Source organism: Macaca nemestrina, chromosome 12 (genome assembly GCF_043159975.1).
Source record: "Macaca nemestrina isolate mMacNem1 chromosome 12, mMacNem.hap1, whole genome shotgun sequence".
NCBI classification, from domain to species: domain Eukaryota; kingdom Metazoa; phylum Chordata; class Mammalia; order Primates; family Cercopithecidae; genus Macaca; species Macaca nemestrina.
Window position 1 is genome coordinate 84466851 of NC_092136.1, and position 23487 is coordinate 84490337.

The 23487-nt window shown below is 35.1% G+C and overlaps 1 protein-coding gene across 15 annotated transcripts in view; it reads right to left on the reverse strand.

The window, feature by feature from the left end:
• Nucleotides 1-23487, reverse strand: part of LOC105468849 (discs large MAGUK scaffold protein 2) — a 2241192-nt gene that overhangs the window by 1693265 nt on the left and 524440 nt on the right. For 2 of the 15 annotated variants that reach the window (XM_071075914.1, XM_024788719.2), the window contains exon 1: nt 6776-7313. The exons of 12 other annotated variants lie outside the window; for them this stretch is intronic. In XM_071075914.1, the coding sequence (XP_070932015.1) occupies nt 6776-6805 (30 nt within the window). In that variant the 5' untranslated portion in view covers nt 6806-7313. Of the gene's footprint in view, nt 1-6775; nt 7314-23487 lie in introns of those variants that run through there. One more of the 15 variants, XM_024788724.2, reaches the window with a different exon arrangement.

Genomic DNA, 23487 nt, shown 5'->3' on the forward strand with positions numbered 1-23487 from the left:
CTTTTAGAAAAGGTAGTGACATGTAAGGTGACATCAGGAACATAAAAATTTAGATGGGTGGACGTCATCTAGAAAGAAAAATAGTAAATGGAAGTCCCCAAAACCAAAACATGGTTGATACCTTCAAAGAACAGAGGGAAGCCAGCAAGGCCAATGTGTCCTTTAGTTTAACGAAAGATAGGGAAGGTAACACAGGTTTAAAACATGGTCTCATCCACGTATTTTCAACACTCTTAGAGTGTAAAATACAAGGTATAAAGAAAGAAGATAAGACATGAGAGAAATTTAGGTTCTAAGTCAAAAGAGAATTGCATACTTTGGTAAGAATTTGTACAACTACTCATCTTTCAATAGGTTGCTGAGAGTAAGGCTGTTGGGTTTCTGTATTAGACTGATCCTCTTGCAGCTGGATGGAATACTTAATAAAAGAAAGTTAAACTATTATATTAATGGCATTAATATTTCATGTGTCTGACACTATTAAATGGTTAATCCCAAGTTATTAAGACAGTCATAGAATCTCTTCTCTTTCTACACAAAAAGGTCAGGTTTTGTTAAATTTTCCCTACTATTAACTGCATTTATGCTCCTCTTTGCCACTTAATAGTTTTTTTTCTGATACATCAAGATCCATGTTCCAATCTCTGTCAGGTAGACATGCCACCTTGCAGACATTTGGTTGGAATGACAAGAATTAGAACCCGTGTCATTGGCAGGACAAATACGAGAAGTACACCAGAAAAAAAGATAGGAAGATAAGGAAGCTATAGACCCTAACAGAGAACAGAGTGCCTACTCCCTACAAGGTAATATCCTAAGCATTTTATAGTTCTTATCTCACCGAATTCTCAAAACAATGCTGTGAGATAGGTACCCTTTTGTGGATGAGAAAACTGCAGTGCTGAGAACGTCATCCAGCTAGTAAAAGGGGAAGCCATTATTTTACTGAACAGGTATAAGGATGGGCAACACAGGTTTGGTAGAAAATAGGAGAGAGCTCAAATCAGGGGGATGAAATGGGAAAGAAGTCTGGGCAAACTGGGATTTGGAAGCAGTTTTAACGATGGATGGAATATCCTATTTCCTTTAAGATAACAAATATCTCAACTTCATGATATTTGTGACTGGGTGCTGATCTATCTCTGCATCCTCTGCATCTTGTTACTCATATTGGACACCTTACATCCCAGCCATATTGTCCTTCCATTCTTGAAATGTGCAATTCATTCTCTCTCCCTGCCCCCCACCCACTCTCTCTCTCTCTCCCCACACACTTGCCAGAGCTTTGCCTAAAACATTCTCCCAACCCCATTGTGGCTTCCATTCTGCAAATCAGCTTAAGTTTCACTTCCTCAGGAAAGCCTCCCCTGATATTTATCCCTGCATACCCTGCAACAAAGCTAATCAGGTTCTTTAGGTATCCCTATCCTCATTTCCATAGCACTTTATATTCATTTCTTACCAGACATCACTGCTATTTCTGTAATTGATTGTTTTCCCCATTAGACTAAAGGTTCCATGAGAACAGATTGCTTATTGTATCCCTACACCTTTCAATATGTCAAGTGCATAGTAAGCATTCAATATATACTTGTTAGATTAATAAAATGAATGAATAAATGTGATGCTTCTACCATGGGAGCACTGTATACCAGCATGAATAAATAGCTTTGTCTATGAACACAAGACCACTCAGGAAACCATTTGTTGCCTTGGTGATTTGTTTCATTTTCTCTACATGAAGCTCTGGTGGAAAATAAAAATGATTTTAGCTTGTCCAAATACCTTATTTGCAAATATTTCTGTTAAGAACCCACTTACAAAAGGACAAAATGCCACCTTCTAAAAATTAAAGTCATAATAAAAATATGATATTTACTAGCATTAATAAAAATATTTTTAATGCCTGGCAACAACTTTTATTTCCTTTTAGTAATTCTGAGTAATTTTTAATTTTTATTAAAGATAGGGGGTTGACAAAGAGTGAAATCATATTTACAAAACGGTTGTAGTATTAACAACATCAAGAAAAGCTTCTTTTGTGCTGCCAGGTCCACTTTTCACTTACTATGTGAATTTTATTATGTACATTAACCTGTTATACACAATAAAAATGAATAGTGCCATCATGCCTTTATGCCTTTATTAACAAATTATAACAGTAACTTAACATATTGCAGTTTTATTTGTAGATTATTTTTTAAACTTTTTCTAATGTATAAGTATGGTTAATGGATATCTGAAATTATGCCAATGTGTGATTCACCCACTACTACTATTTAAGATACTTAGTTAACCTAAACAATTTTATCTTCAGAGAAAATATAGAATAATGTTAGATTCAAAATAGAAAAGGAAATACCTCAGAGATGCAATAAAATATACTCATTTTAAAGAAAAGGACAGTGGTGGCCAAATGCCTTTGGGTGCCCATGGTCAGAAAGTACAGATTTACTTTTCACAGTTGCACACTTTTTTCTGTTCTTATATCAAATCCTTTATGCTATTACATATACTTGAGAATTCCTATGCAGTAGAAGAAAAATTATATTGACTCCTTGCATTTCGTTAAATTAGACAGAATATTCTGCCTGTGATCCAGAACTATTGTCCTATTGCCCAATCACGTAAACTCATGGCTCTGCCTAACATTATTTTCCTTACATTTTAGTTGCAAAATTTATTGGGATGATTATCTTTCAATTACTCAAAACATATGTAGGGAATTCCATTATACAAAATGTGTTACATTAGTTATTAGATTGTGTTTAGCCAGTGTTATTGAGACGACTTCATTTACCTCAATGATTACACTGAGGGGTATTCATTAAAGGTATAACTTGTGAGTTGCTGAATAAATTATACTACACACACATTTTTCCACATGCCAGGAATTGTCCTAAGTACTTTACATACTCCACCACAACATCACTTAAACATAGGTAATATATACTTTTCGAAGATGAAGAAATCAATGTTTGAGGAAATTAAACAATTTATCCACATCTTAAAGCTAATACATGTCAGAACAACAATTTAAATCCAAGTCTCGCTCTAGTGTCCTGCTCTTCACACTAAAACACGCTCCTTCTCTTTCTCAGAAGTGATATCTGTGACAAAAGAGTTAAAATTGAAACTGGACAGAAACATTTGAAAAAAAGAGATGACTCAATCTTCTGAAAGTGGGTTGCCTGAACATTTGACAAGACCTTGGGATCCATGTGACAGAAACTCTGTATTTGTGAATACTCTGATGATGTCCTTGCCTACAATATCTTACTCCAAATCTGAGACATTCTGCAAATCAATCTAACTACACTGGAGCTCTTAAGACTTTAAACAATCAGAGTTAAATGGGGTAAGATCTAGGGTGAGATTATTTTATCAGAGGGTTTACACAAAATCCCCAATCATTTCCTTCCTTTTATATGCAGAACAAAAATAATAATGATTCTCCATCACCATTCTAACTGGCATGAGATGCTATCTCATTGTGCTTTTGATTTGCATTTCTCTAATGACCACCAATCACTGAAAAGTCAGGAAACAACAGGTGCTGGAGAGGATGTGAAGAAATAGGAATGCTTTTACACTGTTGGTGGAAGTGTTAATTCAACGATTGTGGAAGACAGTGTGGCAACTGCTCAAGGATCTAGAACTAGAAATACCATTTGACCCAGTAATCCCGTTACTGGGTATATACCCAAACAATTATAAATCATTTTACTATAAGACATATGCACACATATGTTTATTGCAGCACTATTCACAATAGCAAAGACTTAGAACCAACCCAAATGACCATCAATGATCAAATGGATAAAAAAAATGTGGCACATATACACGATGGAATACTATGCAGCCATAAAAAAGATTTGAATTCATGTCCTTTGCAGGGACATGGATGAAGCTGGAAACCATCATTATCAGCAAACTAACACAGGAACAGAAAACCAAACACCACGTGTTATCATTCATAAGTGGGAGTTGAACAATGAGAACATACGGGCACAGGGAGGGGAGCATCACACACTAGGGCCTTTTGGGGGATGGGGGGCAAGAGGAGAGATAGCATTAGGAGAAATACCTAATGTAGATGATGGGTTGATGGGTGCAGCAAAACACCATGGCACATCATACCTATGTAACAAACCTGTACATTCTGCACATGTATCCCAGAACTTAAAGTATAATTCTAAAAACTTATTCTACCATATGTCTAATAGATTATTTTATAGTACCACTATACAATTATATTTTCTAGATTTATCAGCATCCCTCTGCTCATTAATCTTCTTACAATCATTTTTAAGAATGTGGAACAAAGACATAATGAGGAATTTATCTCTATAGTGTGTGCAATAGGGGAAAATGGAAGAACTCAGAGGTCACAGAGGTCTAGAGGGAGCCAAGAGGACAGTGAGGGACTTTCATGCCAAGGAAAGGGAAGGAGGAACAAAAATGCTATTACCAATGGAAATATTTCTGTTTTTCTGCAACTGAAAACTTGACAAAGGTGTGGTTAGCTGTGGTATTGAAATGTGCTGTGAATGAAATGGAGCTTAGGACATATCATGATAATTAACAGTTTCAGTCTCACACAAAGCTTCTGTAAAGCAATAATTGAAGACAGCACCTTAGCCAGAGCTACTGGAAAGTGAACTTATTGCTGGGGGAGAAAGAGATGAGCATTAAACTAAGATATAATTAAAATTTCCAAATTGTTGGCAAGTTTCTTGTCAAACGGTGCCAAGAAAGTAGAGCAAGGGCATCCCAAGTACATGGCTGCTTGGGGAAAAAACAGTAAAGTATCAACAGTGGTAGATTAAATAGATAAGATTTGTAGTGTGAAGTCCTCTAAGAGGTCTCCTCACCTATGTCCAGCTTTTGAAGCAATCATGCATTATTTACCATTTAAATATCACAATGTAACTTTGCTGTATGTTTGTTCTTTAAAGATGTTATATATGTCACTCTGGAAATGTTCATGGATATAACTAAGAAAATAACATTTCATGTGGGTCTATGTTTTGTTGATTCATATAATTTATAATGATAAATCACAATACTGGAGTAATGACATTTATCTCTTATTAAGCACTTAAAGCAAAATAATATGTATCACCTATGTATCTGTAGTCAATAATATTTTTATAAGGAAATATAAGGCATCTGACATTTTTATTAGATAATGTTTTCCAAATTGAATGCACTTGATTTCAGGATTGATTTAATTTGTATAATATAGTAGACTTCCAGTTTGGGTTCTCATTAATAACTTTTGATAACTTATTTTTAAAATACTAATTTTGTTTCACAGTATCTAAAATTATAATTTGGGAATAAATAATTATAAAACACATGTAGATCAGATTTGGCAGTATTCTCTCAAGAAAAGTAACACCAAGGGTAATGCCTCAGGAAGAGTAACATAATTAAGAGGATATTTCCTTTAGTAGATTACACAAGGACATACCATTTCCTACTTAAGATTTTTTAAAATTTATTTTAGTTGATTTACTTTTACCAATTTAACTGGAATATTGAATGAGATGTTTGGCAATTTTAAAAGTAAAATAAGGTATTCATCTAATTTAGAGGCCTAGTCAACTAACCCAACTAGAAGTTTTAGGCTTTAAATCCACTAATACCAACTGAAGCTGCCATGTGATACTGGGCCATATGGGAAGATATCCATTAAAATGTTCTGGGACTTAATTTGTACAAGTAAAATATTTAAAGTCATGCCATGGGGAACTTGGTTTGTGGCTTTGAAATTAAATAATATTTTCTTCAGTGGTAAAAGGAGATCACAATGGGAAATCTACACTCACTTAGTTAACTCTCATGTACTACGCTATTAATTTTGTTATGTTTAATGGTCATCTAGTCAATGTGAGATACAAAAAGATATGGTTCAAATTAACTCATGGTATGCTTACATGCAAAATGAAAAGGGAACTAATGAATAAATGTCTTATAATTAGTTTTTTCCCAAAAATATTAGGAATATCTATTCAAATAATCAGTGATTACAAATTTTAAATACATTATTTAGAACTGAAGACAGAATAAAATAAAATGCTTTTGAAATGTTTCGCTATTTTCTGTAAAACAAATCCATAAAACGATTGCCTATTGATTTTATTTCATGCCCACTTTTATTTATATTTCCAATAATGCAAATATTTCATTTGTTTCTAATTAAAATAGAGAGAATTAGCTAAATATTAAATATTGTGTTTGTTTTAACTCAGGGCCTTGAGATTTTTTTCCTTTAAAATAAATCACTAAAATGCAGAATATCAGAATTCTCCAATCAGAAGCAATATGTCAAGTCACAGTAAAGCTGATTGGCTTCTTTAAACACAGAAGACATGGTTTTTAAATGAAAAGCTAATTATCTCACTCAGAAAGACTGCCTTGATATGTTAAGTTAAACTGATGTGTATGTGCTATACTACTACTATAGACATTTCTATCATGAGCTATAAATAGATGCAAAAGCAAATCCTGCCATAAAAAAAAAAAAAAAAAAAAAAAACGGCAAATTCTCCTTCCATTTGCACAAACATGCAATATCACTTTAAGAAGTTAAAAATCACATAAAGACAGGACCCCCCAGACCCTCAGGGAACAAAATACCCAGCAAAGTAAATTATACTAATCATTTTATCTCATGAACTGGCAGCACCTACTAGAACTGTTTAATTACGGGACCAGAATAATAATAGAAAAATGCTGCACACAACAACAGCCCTGTTTCCTATCCTACCTTTGTGGTGACAATGCACAGGCAATCCATCCTGGATCCCTACACAGGACTCAGTACATGGAAATCACGCCAGCAAATCAGCAAAGGTGAGAAAAGCCTTTTGGAAATTGCACACAGAAAGAAGCAGAGCTTGGATTCTGTACAGACGGCTTTTCCAAGGGGGCCCCTCATGGGAAACTCGAGCCCTCCTCCATACAGCTCAAGGCAAGCAGGATTCTCCTAGGCACCAGAAAATCCCCTAGAAATCAGCTCCGGCAAAACTTCCCGGTGGCTTGCTGGGCTCCGCGGCTGCATGGTCTTTTAGCGGATTCCTTGATCGGAACAAGGCTCCTGTGAGTGCCCCGCACAGTTCTCTCGTGGCGATGAGTGTAACACCAAGCACCAGAGAATCACATTTCAGCTCTTGCTCTTGTTTCTGAATTCTGATCCGCTGCTTCAGTATACTCATAAGATTTCCTTTGCCAAAGTCCCCACTTTGTTGCCTTCCTTTCTTACTAACAACACTGAGTAACACAAAAAACTACCCGTCCCATCTACCAAATGGCTGTCGTTCCAGTGCCAGAATAGCGACTTTGGAAAATAAAATGCTATTTATTACGAGCATGATTGCCGGGAGTCTAAATGACTCGAAAGATATGACTGAAAAGCTAAGGTGCATGTGGTGCTGCATACATCACATCTCAACTCACTTGCAATTACAAGGGCAGCTTCTTACAAATGACTAACAGCTGGATAAGGAAAATCAAGACAGTGACACAGAGAAACTGCGGATTTGGAGGTTTAACTTAGAAAAGGGTTACATTTCCTTCTTTTGTGTTTACCTATGTGTGTGGTCCATGATATATGCGAATACACAAACAACCTGAACATTTAAACGAATAAGCATGTTACGAAATTGGGGTGAGAGGAGGTTCTAAAGTGTTTACAAAAGTTCCACATTCTGAGTGAAAAAATGAGTTCTTCCCCAAACTTTTCCCTCCTCACTTGCTGTCTGCAGGCACTTATTACGTGGGCAGAGCTTTGTGTTTCCTTTTGCAGCATTTTAACAGCCAAAGGATTAGCACTCTCCCCTCCCCCAAATCCCTCCCTTTCTTCTAGTAAAGCTGCAACTACATAGACTGCCTTTGAGGTGCTTGACAAGCATCACTCTGGATAATAATATACTTTTTTTCCCCATCATCTTAGACACACAGGCAGTCACAGACTGAAACAGAAAAACAGAACGACACAGGAGCTCAGAAAGGAGAGAGCGGGTGGGAAGGGAGAATGAGGGAGAAAGAGAGAGTGAATGACAGAATGGAAAGTACTGCCTGACAAATAAAAATGGAAAATCAATGATTCGCTTTCACTAGGAAGAAAACACATAGTCAACTGGACCATTGAAATACCAAAAATAAATGTCTAGGGACCCACACAGTTTACCTCCTCAAGATACTGGCAGGACAATTTCCCACCACATTACTAACAACTACCCTCTCATTTTTCATAAAAAAGTGTTCTTTCTATGATAAACAATTTGGAAACAAATAATACATAAGACTCTTCTACCTTTCATGAATTATTGTGGTTCTAACTTCAATATCCCGATAACCTTCTGATTGCTAAATGAATGAATGTCTCAGAAACTGACATGTCATTATTTTACTCAAATGAGAGCACTGTTCATAAAGATTTTAAGTTCATAGCAAATCAAATATATGTTCTGAGAAAAAAAAAAAAGAAAAGCCCCTAAAGTTCAGTTTGATATGAAAACCTTCAAAAGTGGTTCAAAAAAAAATTTGTAGTTAAAAAACATAATTTCCTCTGAACTGCCATCCTACTGGTGTAATAAACTTCAAATAAGTTTCAAGTTAAACACCACGAATAAAATCCATACTCTGGTCCATTCCATTAGGTACCTCTGTCTTATGGTTCGGTAATTTGAAAAGGTCAAAGAAACATCACTTTGTCTATTCACCCTCATTTGTTACATCATCACAATAATTTTTTTAACTTAATACTTCCTAAGCTTATCTCAGGGTGCGTAAAACCTTTATATCTTTGAGCATTCCCAGGTACCAGCATATTTCCCTGACACAACTAACATCTAATAGGTAATTGAGACTTATTGCCATATTCATGTTCAAAATAATTAGGCTTTGTGTCTCTATAGCACCTTAAAGTTGACAAAGAACCCATAACAGTCTCACAGGCTTGGGAAGTTTAAATCACTTCCCAAAAGCCTAGTAACTTTCAATGGCGACATTAAAGACCATGTCCATTAATTCCAACTCCAGGTCTTTGTTAGTCATAGATACAATAAGAATGGAGACAATCAGGGGTTAGACAGAGGAAGTAAATAAATAGGATAGCAGAGTAAGATGAGTATTTTCACAAGGTATCCTGGAAGATGATACTTTCAGAACTTAATTCCATCTTTGCAGAGCGAAGGAAACTACGATAGAGAAAAATTAGCAGAGGGAGCCTGATTAATCTTCTAACGCTGGCGGATCACAGAGGAAAGCACTTTGCAAACTATAGAGACTTGCAGAAATAAAAGACAGCTTGTCTAGCATAGGTCCTAGAATACCTTAGGCACTCCCTAAGTCATTCATCTGACACATGTTTGTTGAGCGCTCATTATGTGATTATTTGATTAATGTCTGTATCACCCTCTAAAGTGCACTCCTTAAAGATAGTTTTAACTCTTTATTTCCATTGTCTAGACTAGTATCTCATTCATTCAACAAATATACTTGACAATCTACTTATGTGGAAACACAAGGTGAGGAAAAGCTAGCAAAATCCCTGCCCACAAGAGAATAAAAAACTATAGTACTGTACAGAAAGCATTTGGGGATGTTTAACATCAACAAAATAGAGGCATTTAACCCAGAATGGAGCAGTGAGGGAAAGATTTATGGAGAGGAGCCTTGAGCTAAGTTGAGAAAGAACTATAGGAGTTAACTAGAAGTTAGGAGAAAAGAGAATTACATGCCGAATGAATCAGCAATGTGTTATCCCTTTATACAATCAGTTTAATAAACACATCCAATGAAAGTACTTCAAGAGCAACCATTTTACAGCAAGCATTTTACAAACTGAATATGCAATTTTTATTTGAGAAAAAAGAACACTGCTCATTTAGAGTACAAATATACTGTAAAGGCATGTACAATATGTATATTATATATTCATTTGCTTGTATTCACCTCAAGTGATTAACTGGATAATGTATGTATGTTTAGATATAAGTAAGTACATAACATTTTGAAGTATAGACCCATTTGGGATTTCCACTTTGTGTATACCTTATCTTCGATTGATTTTCCTCAGATATAAAGATGATAGAGGATAATTCACTCCTTTGCCTCAAGGGAAACATTATGTTCTTTTTATAATTAACAAGGTATTGATATGAAGCATTTTTTTTTACAGACATAGTGCTCAATTGGGCCTGTGATTTTTCACAAGAAGAGTTTGGCAAGATAAAAAGCCTCAGCCTGCAAGCTGCTTTACTTGATATTCCTTGAGGTTAATGATATCAAACTAGAAATATATTGATTCTTAGTAAAACCTATCTTTGAAAGTTTGATATCATAAAACTACTCTTGTAAATTACTTGCACTAAACCTGTACCTTAACCACTTAAATACATTATTACTTTTATCTTGTTTGTTTCCAACAGGGAAAAATATCTCTAAAAGTGAAATCCAGTCTGCATCTATTCTAGAATCTAAGCCCCTTGAGGGCAGATTTAATGTATATATCTGGCACCTAGTATGGTACTGACACTTAAGAGGTACAAAATAAATATTAGTGGAATGAAAAATCACAGCTCTAGTTAAGCTATTTATTTTTGATAGTTTTTTAAAATCTATTTAAACCTATGATCCCTTTATTCATGAGAACCATATATTCATATTACAGAGTAACTATAATATATGCATATATACTTATGTGCATACATAAAAATTTAAAAATAAATATATTGGTGCATGTAGCTGAAGGTATTTGCAAATAAAAATATTTTCATTGGCAAATCCAATCTGATGTACGAAGGCATGGTTTAGAACAGTCTTATCTATAATGGAGAAGGGCAGTTTCTAGCTGAAGTGTTACAACTACAGGATGCTACTGAAACTAGGTGCTTGCTATTGTGTTAGAAAAACAGTAATAAATATAAGCATGTTAATAATAACAGTAGTTTATCAAGTGGCTATTATCTGAAGTACTGAGATAAATACTTTGTAACTATTATCTCATGGTCATAATACTCTTTAGGAAACAATTATAATCCCTACTTTATAGTTAAGGAAACTGAAGCTGCCTGAGTTTCTATGACCTCCATAAGTGATACAGAACCTACGTGACTCCAATCCACAGGGTGGTCTATGTTCTTTCCGTCTCATTACACTGCAAATCCTGAAACCATTTCTATCCCTCTGGGTCCAACCTGAGTGTGTGGCACAAACAGATTCAAAAGGCCTTCTCCTTAGCCAAAGGTAGCCTGGACTCCATGCAGATGAATTATAAAGAACATGTAATCCTCCTAAAAGGATAGGTTCATCTCTGGGCTACTACCAGACACCTTCCATAGCTTATAAGGGCCTTGAGAATAACCCCAGAAGAAATGGACTCCACATTAGAAAGATTAGGTCCAAAGGAAATAACAAGAAATCCACCCACCTGGCCTCCTATCCCTGTCTATCCGTTCCCCATATACCCAGAACAGCAGGCACACAAATGACATCTGCAAAGCTTGTTAGCTTAGTAAAATAAATAGACTGCAGGCAGGTCATGGCAAAATGCTTGCCCTCATTTCCAAACTCTCCAGAGATAAGTAAGAAATTAGGATCAACTGAAAAAAAGACTGAATTTTTCAGAGTTTCTATCATTAAAAAAATCAGGACAGTATTGGATCCTGAAAATAATTCATGAAAAGCGGGAGTCCATATATTCTGTTCAAGTTAAATGTGTATTCTTACAAAAAAGTATAAAAACTAAACAAGCAAAATTTTGAGTGAACCAATAATTGCTAATGAAATGAATTAATTTTTACTTTTAACCCATTTTTTAATCATGATATTCGATTGTATGGACCTAAATTTTATGTCAATTTTTCTCATGTGAGTCGGAACATAGTTAAATGATAGCCATGTAGTTCTCACAGTTATTATCATCATCAAAATCTAAACAACCTTTGAAATTTTATATAAATGGGAGGCTATAAATGATGTAAATATTCAATAAAAATTGTTTCCCTAACAAATCAAAGTTTACATAAACTTTGCTGAACATTAACTACATTTCTAATGAGGTTCAATTTTTTCTACTATTATACAATGCTGTGAGTTGAGTGGATTGCAGAAATCCAAATAGTTGTGTGCAAGCCACAAATCTAAAAAGCTATATGGTCAAAAATAAAATTTTGCTTTCAAATCAATATAAATAACCTCAGCAGTATTGCTAAATGCCATTCCCATACTCCACCTTCTTATACCCTGATACGGTTTGGTTGTGTCCCCACCCAAATCTCAACTTGAATTGTATCTCCCCGAATTCCCACATACTGTGGGAGGGACCCAGGGGAAGTAATTGAATCATGGGTGCCAGTCTTTCCCATGCTATTCTTGTGTTATGGAATCAGTCTCAAAAGATCTGATGGGTTTATCAGGGGTTTATGCTTTTGTTTCTTCCTCATTTTCTCATGCTGCCACCATGTAAGAAGTGTCTTTTGCCTCCTGCCATGATTCTAAGGCCTCCTCAGCCAGGTGGAACTGTAAGTCCAATTAAATTTCTTGTTCTTTCCAGTCTTGGGTATGTCTATCAGCAGTGTGAAAACAAACTAATACATACCCCAAGCACACTGGCCTGTTACCTGTTCCTCAAATATGGTGTTTCACTCTAATTCTTCCTCAGGGCCTTGAATTTGTTGCTCCTTCTGCCAGAAACTGTCTTTCCCTGGATTTGCACATGGCTAGCTCCTTCTCATCATTCAAGTCTCTGCTCAGATGTTACCACCTCAGCAAGACCTTCCCAAACTGATTTCCCCTAATTAGAATATCTTCCATCATTCTCCATTACATCATCCCAGTTTATTTCCTCCATATGATTATCACAATCTAAAATTATCTTCTCTATTCATCTCTTACTATCTCCCCTATCTGAAGTTTATCAATGAGAGCAGGAACCTTAGATGTTTTGTCCATGGCTACATCACCAGTGTTTAGAATGTAACAGATGCTAAATAGAGATTTTTTAATGAGTGAATGAATGAATGAAATGCATCATATGAAAACTCTTTAAAAAATGTATGGCTAGAATCAGCAGTCCAACATTAAATTTGCAATGCAAGATCTTTAACATAGTTTAGTTTCTAAGGGTCTGATTTACACTAACAATAGTATTTACAAACATACACATAAACAATAGTTTTTGGATTAAAATTAATTTATTTTGAAATAAATTATATTGGGAATAATTAAGGTATATGACATCATGTAAGATATATATATATAGTAAAAAGGTTATTATAGTGAAGCAAATTAACATACTTATCACTTCTCATATAGTTACCTATTTTTTTGTTTTTGTGTCAAGAACAGCTAAAATCTACTCATTTAGCATGAATCCCATATATAATACAATGTTATTACCTATAGTCCTCATGGTGTACCTTAGCTCTTTAGACTTCTTCATAGTACATATCTGCTAGTTTGTTTCCTCTAACCTACATCTCCCTCATTCCTCCCAACTCGGTAACCATTGTTTGATTCTGTGTATTTTTAAAATTTTATTTTGTATATGGTAAGTATGTATGTATACACATACATACAGATAGATAGATAGACAGATAGATAGATAGATAGATAGATAGATAGATAGATAGATAGATAGATTGATTGATTCCACATATATGTGAGATTATGCAATATTTTCCTTTCTGTGTCTGGCTCATTTCATTTAACATAATGTCCTCCCAGGCTCATCCATGTAATGGCAAATGGAAAGATCTCGTTCCTTTTTAAAGCTGAATATTATTCCATGTTATATGTGTACCACAGTTTCTTTATCCATTCACCCACTGACAAACACTTATTTCCCCATCTTGGCTATTGCAAATAATACTGCAAAGATCATAGTAGTGCAAATATCTTTACAAGATTGTGCTTTCATTTCCTTTGTGTATATGCCCAGAAGAGGAATTGCTAGGTCATATGGTGTTCTATCTTCAATTTCTCTAGGGACCTCCATACTGTTTTCTATAATGGCTGTACCAATCTGCATTCCCATCAATAGTGTACAGAGTTCCCATTTCTCCACATCATCACCAACATTTGTCATCTTTTGACTTTTTTTTAGAAATATAAAACAATTTATGTGACACTCCCAAAATAAAGTTATACACAGAATAATTTTTGTAGAAAATATGCATTTGTAACCTTTCTATCTTTAAAAAAAATTATTATGAGTACAAGATAGTTATATATGTTTATAGGGTACATGTGATGTTCTGGTACAAGCATAAAATGTTTAATGATCACATCAGGGTAACTGGGATATCCATCACCTCAGGAACTTATTTTTTTTTATTAGACACATTCCAATTTCATTCTTAGTTTTTTGATATATACAATAATTACTGTTGACTATAGTCACCCTGTTGTGTTATCAAATACTAGATCTTATTCATTCCATCTAACTATATTGTTATGAAAATTAACCATCCCCAGTTTTCCCCTCCATCACCGCTACCCTTTCCAGCCTCAGAGAGCCATCATTATACTCTTTCTCTCCATGAGTTCAACTATTTTAATGTTTGGCCACATATAAGAGAGAACATGTGAAATTTGTCTTTCTGTGCCAGGTTTCTTTCGCTTAACATAATGACCTCAAGTTCCATCCATGTTGTTGCAAATGACAGGATTTCATTCTTTTTTGTGGCTAAATAATATTCCAGTGTGTACCACATTTTCTTTACCCAATAATCAGATGAACACACAATGATTCCAAATCTTGGCTAATGTGAATAAATAATAAATACAGGAGTGTAGGTATCTCTTCAATACACTGATTTCTTTTCTTTTGGATAAATACCTAGCAATGGGATTGCTCAATCATATGGCAGTTTCTATTTTTAATTTTCTGAGGAACCTCCATACTCCTCTCCATAGTAGATACACTAATTTATACTCCCACAAACAGTATATGAGGGATCCCCTTTCTCCACATCCTCACCAGAACTCATTATTTCCTGTCTTTTAGATACAAGCCATTTTAACTGGGGTGAGATGATATCCTACTCTTGCTTTGATTTGCATTTCTTGATGATTAATAATATTGAGTATTTTTCATATATCTATTGGCTATTTACATGTCTTCTTTTGAGAAATCTCTGTTCAGATCTTTTGTCCATTTTAAAATCAGATTTTTTCTCCAATTGAGTTGTTTGAGCTCCCTATATATTAGGGTTATTAATCTATTGTCAGATGAAAATATTTTCCCCCATTCTGTAATTTGTCTCCTCATTTGTTGATTATTTCCTTTGCTATGGAGAGCTTTTTAGCTAGATGTAATGTCATTTTTCTATTTATACTTTGGTTGCCTGCACTTTTGAGGTATTACTCAAGAAATTTTTGCCCATACCAGTGTCCTAGAGAGTTTCCTCACTGTTTTCTTTTAGTAGTTTCATATTTTCAGGTCTTATATTTCAATCTTTAATCCCTTTTTATTTTTGTATATGGTGAGATACAGGGTTGTAGTTTCATTTTTCTGCACACGGATGTCCAGTTTTACTGGCACAATTTATTAAACAGACTGCCCTTTTCCCAATATATATTCTTGACACCTTTGTCAAAATTGAGTTTTTGGCAGATGTGTGGATTTATTTCCGGGTTCTCTGTTCTGTTCCATTGATCTATGTGTCTGTTTTTATGCCAGTACTACACTGGTTTGGTTACAATAGCTCTGTAGTATAACTTAAAGTTCAGGTAATATAATTCCTCCAGCTATGTTCCTTTTGCCCATGATGGCTTTGGCTCTTCTGAGTCTATAGTGGTTCCATACAAATTTTAGGATTACTCTATTTCTGTGAAGAATGTCATTGGTATTTTGATAGGGATTTCACTAACGTGTAGATTGCTTTGAGCAGTATGAACACTTTAACAATACTGATTTCTCCAATCCATTAACACAGAATATCTTTCCATTTTTTGTGCCCTCTTCAATTTCTTTTACTAATGTTTTATAATTTTCATTGAAGAAATCATTTACTTCTGTGATTAAAATTTATTCCTATGTATATTACTTTATTTGTAGTTATTGTAAATGGGAGTTTTTTTCTTGCTTTCTTTTTCAGATTGTTCATTGTTGACATATAGAAATGCTAATGCTTTTCGTATGTTGACTTTGTATCCTGCAGTTGTATTGAATTGATTCTTCACTTCTATTAGTACAGTTTTTGGTGGAAGTTTTAGGTTTCTCTAAATAGATCGTATCAGCTATGAACAAGAATAATTTGACTTCTTTCATTCCATTTTGGATGCCCTTTATTTTTTCTCTCATTTAATTACTCTAGCTAGGACTTTCAGTGCTATATTGAATAGCAGTGGTAAAAATGGGCATCCTTGTCTTGTTTTATACCTTAGAGAAAAGGTTTTTTTAATTTTTCCCCCTCAGTATGGTACTATGTAGGAGTCTATCATACATAGCTTTTATTGTGTTGAGGTATGTTCCCTCTATGCCACATTTTTTAGCATTTTTATCATGAAGAGATGTTTTATTGAATGCTTTTCAACATCAAATGAAATATGGTTTTATCCTTCATTCTGTCAATATGATGTATTACATTGATTGATTTCTGTATGTTGAGACATCTATGTATCCCTGGACGAATCCCACTTGGTCTTGATGAATGATCCTTTTAACTTGTTGTTGAATTTGGTTTGTGAGTATTTTGTTGAGGATTCTGCCATCTATGTTCATCAGAGATATTTGCCTATAGTTTTCTTTTTTGATGTGTCTTTCTCCAGTTTTGGCATCATGGTAATACTAGCCTCATGAAATTATTTTGGAAGTGTTCCTTCCTCCTAGATTTTTTCGAATAGTTTGAGTAGGATTGGTATTAGTTCTTTAAATAGTTGGTATAATTTATCAGTAGTCATCAGGTCTTGAATTTTTCTATGATGGGGGACTTAATTATGACTTCTGTCTCATTACTTCTTGTTGGTCTATTCTGGTTTCAGATTTCTTCATGGTTGAATCTTGGTAGGTTGTATGTGTCTAGAAATTTATTTATTCTAGATTTTTCAATTCTTTGGTAAATAGCTGTTCATAGTAGTCTCTAATGATCCTTTGAATTTCTGTGATATCAGTTGTAATTTCATGTTTTTCATCTCTGATTTCATTTTGGGGTGTCTTCTCTCTTTGTTCTCAGTCTGGCTAAAAGTTTATTGATTGACTAATTTTTGCTTGGTTTGCTTTTGCTTTTCTAGTTTCTTACCATGCATCATTAGGTTATTTGAAATTTCTCTACTTTTTAATGCAGGTGCTTATGGGTATACTTCCATCTTAGAATTGCTTTAGCTATATCCCGTAAATTTATAAATGTTGTGTTTCCATTTTGATTTGTTTCATAAAATCTTAAAATTTCCTTCCTAATTTCTTCACTGACCTACTTGTCATTCAGGAGTATATTGTTTAATTTCTATGTATTTGTATAGTTTCCAAAGTTCCTCTTCTTATTGATTTTCAGTTTTATTCCATAGTGGTCAGAAAAGATATTTAATATAATTTCAATGTTTTAAGACTCATTTTGTGCCTTAACATATGATCTATCCTTGAGAATGACCCATGTGCTGACAGGAAGAATGTGCATTCTGCAGCTTTTAGATAAAATGTTCTGTAATATCCATTAGGCCCATTTGGTTAACAGTGTAGATTAAGTCTGATGTTTCTTTGTTGATTTTTCTGTCTGGATGATCTGTTCAATGCTGAAAATGGGGTGTTGAGCTCTCCAGCTAGTACTGTATTGTGGTCTTTCTCTCTATTTAGCCTTAATAATATTTGCTTTATATATATGGGTGCTCTAGTGTTGGGTGCATATATATTTATAATTGTTATATCCTCTTGCCAAATGGACTGCTTTATCATTATATAATGTCCTTCTTTGTCTCTTCTTATAGTTCCTATCTTAAAATTTATTCTATCTGATATAGGTATAACTATTCCTGCTCTTTCTTAGTTTACATTTGTACAGAATATCTTTTTCCATCCCTTTAATTTCACTCTGTAGGTGAAGTGAGTTTTGTAGGCAGCATATAATTGGGTATTTTTTTCTTTAAATCAGTTTAACACTTTATGTTTTTCATTGGAAAGTTTAGTCCATTTATAGTTAATGTTGTTATTGATAGGTAAGAAGTTAATCCTCCCATTTTGTTATTTGTTTACTGGTTGCTTTGTGGTCTTTTCTTCCATCCTTCCTTCCTGTCTTCCTTTGTATAAAAGTGATTTTCTCTGATAGTATGTTCTAATTCTTGCTTTTACTTTTTTGTGTACCTGTTTTGGGTTTTTTGATCTGAGGTTACCATGAAGCTTGCAAATCATATCTTGTAAAAAAACAATTTTAAACTAATGACAACCTAACTCTGATTTCAAAAACAACGAACAAGCAAAGAGAAAACTTAAAAAAAAAAAAAAAACCTCTACACTTCATTGTCCATGTTCTTTGACTTTCAGTTGTTTATATTTTTATACAATCTATTTCTTAGAAATATGTCATAGTTATTATTTTTGATTGGTTTGTCTTTTAGTCTTCCTATTCAAGATATGAGTGGTTAACACACCACAATTACAGTGTTGAAGTATTCTGTATCTGTCTGTGTATTTGCTGTTACCAGTGAGTTTTGTACCTTCAGATGATTTCTTATTGTTTGTTAATGGCCTTTTATTTTAGATTAAAGAAATCCCTTTATCATTGCTCTTAGGACAAGTCCACTGTTGATGAAATCCCTCAGCTTTTATTTGACGGGTAAAGTTTTATTTTTCCTTCATGTTTGAAGGCTATTTTCCCTGGATATGCTATTCTAGGATAAAAGTTGTTTTTTGTTTTTTTTCCCCTTCAGCACTTTAAATATGTCATACCTCTCTATCTTGGACTGTCAGATTTCCACTGAAAAGTCTGTTGCCAGATTTATGCTCCCTTGCATGTTACTTGTTTCTTTTCTCTTGCTGCTTTTAGTATCCTTTCTTGATCTTAGTCTTTGAGAATTTGATTATTAAATGTGTTGAGGTAGTCTTATGTGGATTAAATCTGCTTAATTTTCTATGACCTTGTACCTAATATTAATATTTTTTCTAGGTTTGGAAATATCTCTCTTATTATTTCTTTAAATAAACTTTCTTACCTGATCTCTCTCTTTACTTCCTCCTTAAGGTCAATAAATTTTACTTTTTCCCTTTTGAGACTGTTTTCTAGATCTTATAGGTTTGCTTCACTCTTTTTATTATTTTTTCTTTTCCCCCCATGACTGTTTTTTATACAGCCCATCTTCAGTCTCACTAACTTTTCCTTCTGCTTGATCAATTCCACTCTTCAGAGATTCGAATGCATTTTTAACTTTGACAATAGAAATTTTTCAGCTGTGAAACTTCTGCTTGATTATTTTTAAAAAGTATTTCAATCCATTTGTTAAATGTCTGTGATAAGATTTTGAATCCCTTCTCTGCGTTATCTTGATGTTCACTGAGCTTTCTCAAAACAACTATTTTGAATTCTCTTTCTGAAAGTTCATATATTTCCACCACTCCAGAATTGGTCACTAGTGACTTACTTAGTTTGTTTAGTGAGATCATGTTTTCCTGTATGTTCTTGATGCTTGTGGATGTTTGTTAATATCTGGTTATTTAGAAGTTAGGTATTTATTTTAAGCTTGCAGTCTCAGTTCGTTTGTACCTATCCTTCTTGTGAAGGCTTTCCAGGTATTCAAATGGAATTGGATGTTGTGATCTAAGCCTTTGGTCACTGAAGCCATATCAACACTGGGAGATGCCCCAGAACTAGTAATGCTGCAATTCTTGCAGACTCCTAGAGGTATCACCTTGGTAGGCTTGGGTAAGATCTGGGGAATTGCCTGGATTACTGGGTAGCAGTCTCTCATTCTCTTTCCTCACTTCTCACTTTCCCCAAACAGAAGTCTGTCTCTGTCTGTCTGTCTGTCTCTCTCTCTCTCTCTTCTGAGCTTCCCGGAGTTGGGGGAGGGGTAGCACAAGCACTCCCATGGCTATCACAGTCAGGACTGTGCTGGGTAATACCTGAAGGCATCACAGTATTTGGGTCTCATCCAAGGTCCATGTACTATTTCCTGGCTGCTGCTGATGTTTCTTCAATACCCAAGGGCTCTTTAGTCAGCAGGTGGCATATTCAGCCAGGAATGGGTCCCTCCCGTCAGAGGAGTAGGTTCCCTTCTAGCCAAGGGTAGGTCTAGAGATGCCATCCAGGAGCTAGGACCTGGAATTAAGGGTTCCAGGAATCAGCATGGTGCTTTATTTTACTGTGGCTGAGTTGGTACCCAAGTTGCGAGTCGAAGTCCTCTGTACTTTTTCTTCTGCTTTCCTAAAGAGTAGGGAATCTCTCCCAAGCTGAATGCCTGGAATTATGGAGGGGTAACACACAAACACTCCCTTGGGCATGACAACTAGTGTCTCACTGGGTTTCATGTAACCCAAGTTCACTGACCCCAAGCCCAGAGCAGTGCCAGGACTTATCCAAGAACTGCAGACCTTGTCACAAATTTATCTAGGACACTAGGCAACTTTAGTCAGCCAATGGTAGAGCTACCCCAAACTCAAGTTCCTACCACTGGGGTGGAGAATTCCCCTTGGAATGGGTCTAGTCTAAATGCTTCATCTGTGGACACTGTTGGAATTTTGCCCTATGTTGTATTCTGCTGTGAGAGGGCAGAATTGAGTTCCAATGCAATGTCTCACAATCACTTCTCTCTCTCTCTCCTGCAAACATGCAGATTCTCTGCATACATGCCATGGGTTGGGGAAGAGTGGCATAGGCAATGCAAAACTGTCTTTCCTACCTTCTTTAGTGCCTCTTTCCTTGATATAATATTTAAGCCAGCTACTGTGATCACTCACCTAACCTTTGGTTCTTATGAAGGTGCTTTCTTACATGGATAGTTATTCAATTTGGTGTTCCTGCAAGAGGGATAATCACTGGAGTGTTCTATTCAGCCATCTTGCTCTGCCTCCCTCCTATCTATTGACTTTTTGATAAAGCCGTCCTAATGAGTGTGAGGTGGTTTCTCACTGTAGTTTTGATTTGCATTTCCCTGATGATTACTGTTTAGCCTCTTTTTATATACCTGTTGGACATTTCTGTCTTCTTTGAAGAAATATCCACCCAAGTCTTTTGCCCATGTTTTAGTTAGTTGTTTTTCCACTACTGAGTTGTATAAATTCTTTATAAATTTTGGATATTAACCCCTTATCAAATATATGACTTGCAAATAACCATTAACTTTTCATTTACCAGCTATGAATTTTCATGTGCATAATATCATTAAGTATTCATAACCAGTGAATTAAGTATAATTTTACAGGTAAAGAAACTCTGACTCAGAAAAATTGACTTACCCAAAGTTATTTAGCTGTTGACTTGATGAACCAGTATGGTGAGTATTCTTTTATTTTATTTTAAGTTCTGAGATACAAATGCAGAATGTGCAGATTTGTTACATAGGTATATGTGTGCCATAGGTTGCTGCACCTATCAACCCATCATCTAGGTCTTAAGCCCCACATGCATTAGCTATTTGTCTTAATGCTCTCCCTCCCCTTGCCCCCCACCCCCTGACTGGCCCTCGTGTGTGTTGTTCACCGCACTGTGTCCATGTGTTCTCATTGTTCAACTCCCATTGATGAGTGAGAACATCTGATGTTTGGTTTTCTGTTCCTGTGTTAGTTTGCTGAGGATGATGGCTTCTAACTTCATCCATGTCCCTGCAAAGGACATGAATTCATCCTTTTTTATGACTGCATAGTATTCCATGGTGTATACGTGCCACAGTTTCTTTATCCAGTCTATCATTGATGGGGATTCGGGTTGGTTCCAAGTCTTTGCTGTTGTGAACAGTGCTGCACATGTATCTTTGTGCATATATCTTTATAATAGAATGATGTATATTCCTTTGGGTATATACCCAGTAACGGGATTGCTGGGTCAAATGGTATTTCTGGTTGTAGATCTTCAAGGAATTGGCACACTGTCGTCCACAATGGTTGAACTAATTTACATTCCCACCAAGAGTGTGAAAACATTCCTATTTCTCCACAGCCTTGTCAGCATCTATTGCTTGTTGCTTTTTAATAATTGCCATTCTGACTGGCATGAGATGGTACCTCATTGTGGTTTTGATTTTCATTTCTCTAGTGATCAGTGATGTTGAGCTTTTATTCACATGTTCGTTGGTCACATAAATGACGTATTTTGAGAAGTGTCTGTTTATGTCCTTTGCCCACTTTCTAATAGGGTTCCTTTTTTCTTGTAAATTTCTTTAAGTTCCTTGTAGATTCTGGTATTATACCTTTGTCAGATGGGTAGATTGCAAAAATTTGCTCCCATTCTGTAGGTTGCCTGTTTTCTCTGATAGTTTCCTTTGCTGTGCAGAAACCCTGTAGTTTAATTAGATTCCATTTGTCAATTTTGGCTTTTGTTGCTATTGCTTTTGGCATGTTCGTCATGAAGTCTTTGCCCATGCCTATGTCTTGAATGATATTGCCTAGGTTTTCATCCAAGGTTTTTATGGTTTTGGGTTTACATTTAAGTTTTTAACCCATCTTGAGTTAATTTTTGTGTAAGGTTTAAGGAAGGGGTCAAGTTTCAGTTTTCTGCCTATGGCTAGCCAGTTTTCCCAGCATCATTTATTAAATATGGAATCATTTCCTCATTGTTTGCTTTTGTCTGGTTTGTTGAAGATCAGATGGTTGTAGATGTGTGGTGTTGTTTCTGAGGTTTCTGTCCTGTTTCCTTGGTCTATATCTGTTTTGGTACCAGTACCATGCTGTTTTGGCTACTGTAGCCTTGTAGTATAGTTTGAAGTCAGGTAGCATGATGCCTCCAGCCTTGTTCTTTTTGCTCAGGATTGTCTTGGCTATATGGGCTCTTTTTTGGTTCCATATGAAATTTAAAGTAGTTTTTTTCGAATTCTGTGAAGAATGTCAATAGTATTTTGATGGGAATAGCATTGAGTCTATAAAGCACTTTGGGCAGTATGGTCATATTCATGATATTGATTCTTCCTATCCATGAGAATGGAATGTATACTTGTTTGTGTCATCTCTTATTTCAGTATGGTGAATATCCTATTAACCAAGTGGATGAATCAGGATAAATCTTGATTATCTAATGCCAATTCCCATCCCATCTTTGTTGTAATAATCTTCTGCACTTTGGAAATCACTGAACTCATTGATCCAGGTAGTAAATACCATAAACTACAATGTTTGGTCCTTATCTGAACAGAATATACTATACTTCATTGTTTTCAAGCAAGTATAAAAAAACAGAATACTAAATACAGATGTATCATATATAATATCATATCTGTAGTGCTTGTATTGCTTTAGAGACAGTAAACACATTAATGTTGGATTGATTAAATAAAGCTTTATAAATATATGAGACTTAACAATATTCAAACTTGACCAGATGGAACGAGCTA